Consider the following 9,011-nt stretch of genomic DNA (forward strand, 5'->3'; position numbering starts at 1 on the left):
TCCTCAGTGGCGTTCACTGCTTCTCCTTCCTCTCTAAATTCGGCCATGTTGATGGCCTTGCACTCTCCTTTTGGATTTTCTTCTGTATTGCTTGGAAGAGTACTAGGAGGGAGTTCAGTAATTTTCTTGCTCAGCTGACCCACTTGTGCCTCCAAGTTTCTAATGGAGGACCTTGTTTCAGTCATGAAACTTTGAGTGGTTTTAATTAGATCAGAGACCATGGTTGCTAAGTCAGAGGTGTTCTGCTTAGAACTCTCTGTCTGTTGCTGAGAAGATGATGGAAAAGGCTTGCCATTGCTAAACCTGTTTCTTCCACCATTATTGTTGTTGAAACCTTGTTGAGGTCTCTGTTGATCCTTCCATGAGAGATTTGGATGATTTCTCCATGAAGGATTATAGGTGTTTCCATAGGGTTCTCCCATGTAATTCACCTCTTCCATTGAAGGGTTCTCAGGATCATAAGCTTCTTCTTCAGATGAAGCTTTCTTAGTACTACCTGGTGCATTTTGCATTCCAGACAGACTTTGAGAAATCATATTGACTTGTTGAGTCAATATTTTGTTCTGAGCCAATATGGCATTCAGAGTGTCAATCTCAAGAACTCCTTTCTTCTGATTAGTCCCATTGTTTACAGGATTCCTTTCAGAAGTGTACATGAATTGATTATTTGCAACCATTTCAATCAGCTCTTGAGCCTCTGTAGGCATCTTCTTCAGATGAAGAGATCCTCCAGCAGAGCTATCCAAAGACATCTTGGACAGTTCAGAGAGACCATCATAGAAAATACCTATGATGCTCCATTCAGAAAGCATATCAGTGGGACACTTCCTGATTAATTGTTTGTATCTTTCCCAAGCTTCATAGAGGGATTCTCCTTCCTTCTGTCTGAAGGTTTGGACTTCCACTCTAAGCTTACTCAATTTTTGAGGTGGAAAAAACTTTGCCAAGAAGGCATTGACTAGCTTTTCCCAAGAGTTCAGGCTTTCTTTAGGTTGTGAGTCCAATCATGTCCTAGCTCTGTCTCTTACAGCAAAAGGGAATAGCATAAGTCTGTAGACCTCAGGGTCAACCCCATTAGTCTTGACAGTGTCACAGATTTGCAAGAATTCAGCTAAGAACTGATGTGGATCTTCCAATGGAAGTCCATGGAACTTGCAATTCTGTTGCATTAGAGAAACTAATTGAGGCTTAAGCTCAAAGTTGTTTGCTCCAATGGCAGGGATAGAGATGCTTCTCCCATAGAAGTCGGGAGTAGGTGCAGTAAAGTCACCCAGCACCTTCCTTGCATTGTTGGCATTGTTGTTGTTTTCGGCTGCCATGTGTTCTTCTTCTTTGAAGATTTCTGTTAGGTCTTCTACAGTGAGTTGTGCCTTGGCTTCTCTTAGCTTTCGCTTCAAGGTCCTTTCAGGTTTAGGGTCAGCCTCAACAAGAATGCTTTTGTCTTTGCTCCTACTCATATGAAAGAGAAGAGAACAAGAAAATATGGAATCCTCTATGTCATAGTATAGAGATTCCTTGAGGAGTCAGAGGAAAAGAAAAATGGAAGGCAGAGGTAGAAAATTCAAACTTATCAAGAAAGATGGAGTTCGAATTGTGTATTAAGGAATAGTGTTAGTCCATAAATAGAAGGATGTGAGAAGAAGGGAAGTAATTTTCAAAAATTAAGTAAAAGATTTTAAAAACATTTTGAAAAACTTTAATTGATTTTCGAAAACCATGATTGAGAAAGAAGTAAAGTGATTTTTTGAAAAAGATTTTGAAATTAGAAATAAAAAAGATTTGATTGAAAACTATTTTGAAAAAGATGTGGTTAAGAAGATATGATTGATTTTAAAAAAGATGTGATTGAGAAGATATGATTTGAAAAATATTTTAAAAAGATTTGATTTTAAAAATTAATAACTTGGCTATCAAGAAAAGATATGATTCAAACATTAAACCTTTCTCAACAGAAAAGGCAACATACTTGATATGTTGAATCATATCATTAATTGATAGCAAGTATCTTTGAAAATGGAAAGAAATTGATTTTGAAAACATTTGATTGAAAAGATTTGATTTGAAAAAGATTTGATTTTGAAAAATTTTGAAAACTTGAAAAAAATTGCATTGAAAACAGAATCTTCCCTCTTGTGCCATCCTGGCGTTAAACGCCCAGAATGGTGCACATTCTGGCGTTTAACGCCCAAAACACTACCCTTTTGGGCGTTAAACGCCCGACCAGGCACCCTGACTGGCGTTTAAACGCCAGTCTGTCTTCTTCACTGGGCATTTTGAACGCCCAGCTTTTTCTGTGTAGTTCCTCTGCTGTATGTTCTGAATCTTCAATTCTCTGTATTATTGACTTGAAAAGACACAATTTAAAAATATTTTTGGATTTTTAATAATGAGAAATAATCAAAATGCAACTAAAATCAAATAACAATGCATGCAAGACACCAAACTTAGCAGTTTGTATACTACTGACACTAATGAGAATGCATATGAGACACATAAACACTCAAGTCAAGAGAATTTAAAAATCAGAGCAATGAAATCATCAAGAACAACTTGAAGATTAATGAAGACACATGCATGAATGCAAGAAGAACAGAAACATGCAATTGACACCAAACTTAAAATGAAACACTAGACTCAAACAAGAAACATAAAATAATTTTGGTTTTTTATGATTTTGTAAATTTTTTTTGATTTTTCGAAAATTAAGTGGAAAAAGAAAATAAAGGTATCAAAATTCTTAATGAGAATTCCAGGAATCATGCAATGTTTAGTCTAAGACTCCGGTCCAGGAATTAGACATGGCTTCACAGCCAGCCAAGCTTTCAAAGAAAGCTTCGGTCTAAAATACTAGACATGGCCAATGGCCAGCCAAGCCTTAGCAGATCACTGCTCCAACAGCAAGATTGATAGAAATCAACAAGCTCTTGTGATGATAAGTTGAAACCTCGGTCCAATGAAATTAGACATGGCTTCACAGCCAGCCAGACTTCAACAGATCATCATGAAACTCTAGAATTCGTCTTTAAGAACTCTGAAGAAAAAATACCTAATCTAAGCAACAAGATGAACCGTCAGTTGTCCAAACTCAACAATTCCCGGCAACGGCGCCAAAAACTTGGTGCTGTTGCCGGATCAGAAATTTGGCACTGATGTTACCGGACCAAAAGCTTGTCGAAAACTCGAACAATCCCCGGCAACGGCGCCAAAAACTTGGTGCACGAAATTGTGATCAATACTTTTTGCAACTCAAATAATCCCCGATAATGAATCCAAAAACTTGGTGTTCAATACCATGGCATAGACACAACTTCGCACAACTAACCAGCAAGTGTACTGGGTCGTCCAAGTAATAAACCTTACGCGAGTAAGGGTCGATCCCACAGAGATTGTTGGTATGAAGCAAGCTATGATCACCTTGTAAATCTCAGTCAGGCAAACTCAAATGGATATGGGTGATATACAAATAAAACATAAAGATAGAGATAGAGATACTTATGTAATTCATTGGTAGGACTTTCAGATAAGCGTATGAAGATGCTTGTCCCTTCCGTCTCTCTGCTTTCCTACTGTCTTCATCTAATCCTTCTTACTCCTTTTCATGGCAAGCTTATGCAAGGGTTTCACCGTTGTCAGTGGCTACCTCCCATCCTCTCAGTGGAAATGTTCAACGCACCCTGTCACGGCACGGCTATCCATCTGTTGGTTCTCAATCAGGCCGGAATAGAATCCAGTGATTCTTTTGCGTCTGTCACTAACGCCCCGCCCTCAGGAGTTTGAAGCTCGTCACAGTCATTCAATCATTGAATCCTACTCAGAATACCACAGACAAGGTTAGACCTTCCGGATTCTCTTGAATGCCGCCATCAGTTCTAGCCTACACCACGAAGACTCTGATCTCACAGAATGGCTGGCTCGGTTGTCAGGCGAGCGCTCGGTTGTCAGGCGATCAACCATGCATCGTGTATCAGGAATCCAAGAGATATCCACCCAATCTAAGGTAGAACGGAGGTGGTTGTCAGGCACACGTTCATAGGTGAGAATGATGATGAGTGTCACGGATCATCACATTCATCAAGTTGAAGAACAAATGGTATCTTAGAACAAGAACAAGCGGAATTGAATAGAAGAACAATAGTAATTGCATTAATACTCGAGGTACAGCAGAGCTCCACACCTTAATCTATGGTGTGTAGAAACTCCACCGTTGAAAATACATAAGAACAAGGTCTAGGCATGGCCGAATGGCCAGCCTCCCAAAGATCTAAGAACTAGATGTCCAAAGATGATCTAGAGATCTAAAGTGATCAAAAGATGAAAATACAATAGTAAAAGGTCCTACTTATAGAGAACTAGTAGCCTAGGGTTTACAGAGATGAGTAAATGACATAAAAATCCACTTCCAGGCCCACTTGGTGTGTGCTTGGGCTGAGCATTGAAGCATTTTCGTGTAGAGACTCTTCTTGGAGTTAAACGCCAGCTTTGGTGCCAGTTTGGGCGTTTAACTCCCATTCTTGTGCCAATTCCGGCGTTTAACGCTGGGAATTCTGAGGGTGACTTTGAACGCCAGTTTGGGCCATCAAATCTTGGGCAAAGTATGAACTATCATATATTTCTGGAAAGCCCAGAATGTCTACTTTCCAACGCTGTTGAGAGCGCGCCAATTGGGCTTCTGTAGCTCTAGAAAATCCACTTCGAGTGCAGGGAGGTCAGAATCCAACAGCATCTGCAGTCCTTTTCAGTCTCTGAATCAGATTTTTGCTCAGGTCCCTTAATTTCAGCCAGAAAATATCTGAAATTACAGAAAAACACACAAACTCATAGTAAAGTCCAGAAAAGTGAATTTAAACTAAAAGCTAATAAAAATATACTAAAAACTAACTAGATCATACTAAAAACATACTAAAAACAATGCCAAAAAGCGTACAAATTATCCGCTCATCAGTAATGCATGAACACGATAATGCTATTCGTAAGTCGAGCAACTCGGATCGCTTTCAGTTCTATTTGTATATATTATCTTTTACATATAAATTAAGTAAAACGAGATGATACATTCACGATACATGAATTTGTTCACCTTTTGACCAATAGTGAAGCTTGTTTCCCAAAATGTTTTATTGTCTTTATTTATTATTATTTTTATTCCTGACACAATGTTGCTACTGGCTAGAGAGTAAAGAAAAATATTCGCCATCATATTATATCGTATACAAAAGACATCATATTATTTGTCAATAGAAGAGTAAAATGTTAGGGGATTAGATCAACATTTTTAGTAAATAAAAAATATTAATTAGTGTTGATTCAAATACAAGAAAAAAGAAAATGTTGGAAGTAATGTTATTATTAATATACAGGGATATCATATCCATGTAATGCAACTATGAGGTCAAAGAATGTAGACAAGAATAACGTTACTCGAAGAGTCGAAGCATATGAATTTCAGTTATACACTTATACTGAATAACTTAAAATAATATTCATACATGAGATGTAGTTTTAATGAGTTCACTTGGTTGGTATATTTGGTAGGTGTTGACATTCTTCTTCCTTGAGCATAGCCACTTGTCTGAGGTTTCTGACTAGATCCTTCATTATGAAGCTGCATTTGTGACCCATCTATAGAACGATGGAGTAGTTGTGAATGTGAGTAATGAAGAGGAGAATATAGAATTGTGGTTCGGTTACGTACGTGAGCAATAATGGTGATGTCAAGAGTGTTCCAAAATGGCAAGACATTTCTGCTAGAAATGGAAAGATGAAGGAGTTGAAATTGGGAGAGTATTTGGATGAGAATGCCGCATTGAATGGCACAGTGGATTTTGATGAGCACTTCCCCAACGCCGTACAAGGTCTACAGAGAGGACATGTTACTACTTACGGCCGAAAACAAAGCCCATACATATATAGGAGTCACAGTCGAAGACATGCTTTCTATCCAAAAAAAAGAAAAATACATGCTTAATGCTTTTGATAGATAACATTAATATACCATCTCATCTGATCAAACATGCTGAGCGTTTCTGGTTTATAAGACCCAACATACAACCAAATCATACATTTACGGACAACCTTTAACTAAAAAGTTATTTAATCATCTATAGAACACGTAAGTAGGAGCAGTGGAGGAGATGTGGAGGAGCAGGAGCAGGGGGAAAATGTGATTAAAATTAAGAGACGTGTGTGCGCGCGTAGGTTTGAATATTAGGTGTAGCGATGTCTACTAGTTGGCGTTCCAGCACTGCCGTTTCATCACCGCCAATCCTAATTTCAATTCAAATTCCAATCCCCAACGAGGAGCCTTCATCATTCTCCACCTCCGTCTTCAACTTCTCCTCTGGAAACCCTAGGATCGAGGAGACCCGCGGCCTCATGCATCTCTTCCCCGACCAAGATCCCCCTTCTACCCTCCCTTTTGGACGTAAACCCCTCGTCTTCATCATCGGCGTCCCCAATCACATGACCTACACCGACTTCTTCCAGTTCTGTGGTTCCTTCCTTCACGATATCCTTGAGATGTGCATTGTGAGGTACTACCCTCCCTCCTTCCCCCTTCTGTTCTTCCATTCACTGCTCTCTCACTTTCTTTCCTTCTTGTTTCAGAATGGATGGAATGGAAGATCAAAACAGCATTTTGATCCACTTCGACAATCAAAGCTCCACCGACAGCTTCTTCAAGCATTACAATGGCCGCCGTTTCTCCTCTTTGGAGGTCCTTCTCCATTCTCTTTTCTCCATTAGCTCCCTCTCTCACCGCCTCCTACTTGTTCTTCTTATTTCAATTGTAGGTTGAGGTTTGCCGTGTTCCTTTCACGTTGGATGTGCAGTACACTGGTTCCATTGAACATGCCCAACCATCCAATGCTACCTCCGCTAAACAGCCCACATGTCCAGTTTGCCTTGGTACAACCTCCCCTTTAGATATGCATTGCCCACTCTCACTATTATATTATCCATCACCATCTATGACTCCATCCATGTTTTGTGTTGTCTACAGAGCGGTTAGATCAAGACACCAGTAGAATTCTCACTACTATATGTAATCATTCTTTTCATTGTTCATGCATATCAAAATGGGTTGATTCTTCTTGTCCAGTAAGTCCCTTCAGATCCAATCTTTTTCTGTGTATCACATTCATTAACATGTATATAGCGTACACTTGATTGTGCTGTTTGAACTATTTTGCGTGCTTGCCTGGTTGGGTGTTTAAATTCACTGTTCTTTTCGGACTTTTCATTAATTTAGCTAGCATGTCTAAATAAGTTTGACGTAGTGCTAGTTATTGAATCTCTGTACTTGTTTGCTTAAAAATTTCCCACTATTTTATTCAGGTGTGCCGCTATTGCCAACAGCAAGCTGAAAAATCCATATGTTCTGTTTGTTAGACTACTGAGAACCTTTGGATATGTGTTATATGCGGGTTTGTTGGCTGTGGAAGGTGAGGAAATTTTTCTTCAACCCTTATTTTTTATACTGCTTCTTTGCTGAATATATCCCAGTCATATGTATCTTATTCCTGAGACAATGGTGTCTCAGATATAAAGCAGGACATGCCATCATGCACTGGAAAGAGACACACCATTGCTATGCCTTAGATGTGAAAACCAAGTGTGTGTGGGATTTTGCGGGAGACAACTATGTTCATAGACTTATTCAGTCCAAAATTGATGGGAAGTTGGTTGAGCTGAGCACTCACTGTGTTCATGCAGAGAATGGGTGTGGAAGTTGCAGTTGTGAAGATAATTCCATGAGCGAGGCGTTACTTAATAGTAAAGTTGAAGCTGTAATGTTGCAAAACTAGTCAAATTATTTTTCTAAAATCTTGGCTTCTGTAAGTTTAATTTTATTTTTTACATTTGCAAATTGTCAATGAGTACAATGAATTGTTTGCTACTCAACTTGAAAACCAAAAATCTGTAAGTGGATTCTAATAGTCATTTGCAGTGAATCTATTGAGGCTGCATCATGTCCAACATTCCCGTATTGCTCACTTTTCTTTGTGTTAATTGTAGTATTTTGAGTTGTTGTTGCAAGAGGTAAAAAAAAAAAACTGAGAGAAAAATCTCTAAAGCTATTCAAAAGGCTGTCAGTATTAAATAACAAAAGATTCAGGCAAAAATTGACAGATGTATCAAAGAGAAGAAATTTCTAGAAGAGATAATAAGTTGTAATCCATTGTTAAGAATTTCTTGTGAAAAATTCTCATTACATAATCACAGCACCTCATTTATATATCATAAGGAGAGAAAATTGTATTGCAAATGTTTATATGTGTTTTGTGTCTACAGCTTAATGAGAATCTTATTAAAAATAAAGATGCTTGGAAAGTAAAGTTGCTTGAGATTGAGGAGATGTATTCTTTTATCTTTTATATCTTTCTTATGGTTGATGTCTTCTTCATAAAATAGTTACTCTTTATCAAAAAACTTAGAGTGCTAATTTCTCTTACGCAACCAATGAAAAGGGAAAGAAATTACGTTACATTGCGCATTACTATCATGCGACTGTTGACACGAATTTGAAGTTTGCTTAATCTATTCTGATAGTATGATGATTGACAATTTTTGGATAAAGAAATAAAAACCAATAAGAGTTCAATTTAATTGTTGCGCTGGCCGTCGCTCTAGATAGACACTATCTGTTTATGTTCTCAATTACGATTTTTAGTTTCAAAATATTCATCATCGTTGCTCAGTGTGTTACCTTTTTCAGTTGACGCATGGATTGGTTTATGATTATTTCATTGGGTGAAAGAGAAATATGATTTTTGTGGTTGTGTGCAAGTGGAATCGAATCATGAATTCATAACCACAATGTTTAGGATTTCACTTTGAAACTTGATAATTCTCATGCTAATATGCCTTTTCATTTTGTCAATATTTGATATTTATTACTCAAACATTATATATTTCAAAAAATAATGTTAGATGTATATTAAAATCATCTATCAAAATTAACCGTTAGATTAGAATATATATTAAAAAATAAAATACGCATAAAAATTAAGTTA

At 37.7% G+C, this 9,011-nt stretch overlaps 1 protein-coding gene across 1 annotated transcript; it reads left to right on the forward strand.

The window, feature by feature from the left end:
• The first annotated feature begins 6,020 nt into the window (after positions 1 to 6,020).
• LOC112697582 (BRAP2 RING ZnF UBP domain-containing protein 2-like) lies at positions 6,021 to 7,986 on the forward strand. Its single transcript, XM_072199906.1, has 6 exons — positions 6,021 to 6,530; positions 6,604 to 6,712; positions 6,789 to 6,903; positions 6,998 to 7,095; positions 7,333 to 7,439; positions 7,538 to 7,986. Exons 1-5 carry the CDS (start codon positions 6,217 to 6,219, stop codon positions 7,384 to 7,386), a joined length of 690 nt encoding a protein of 229 aa, XP_072056007.1. The 5' UTR covers positions 6,021 to 6,216; the 3' UTR covers positions 7,387 to 7,439; positions 7,538 to 7,986.
• Positions 7,987 to 9,011: the final 1,025 nt, after the last annotated feature.

The sequence above is a fragment of the Arachis hypogaea genome, chromosome 1 (genome assembly GCF_003086295.3).
Source record: "Arachis hypogaea cultivar Tifrunner chromosome 1, arahy.Tifrunner.gnm2.J5K5, whole genome shotgun sequence".
NCBI lineage: Eukaryota > Viridiplantae > Streptophyta > Magnoliopsida > Fabales > Fabaceae > Arachis > Arachis hypogaea.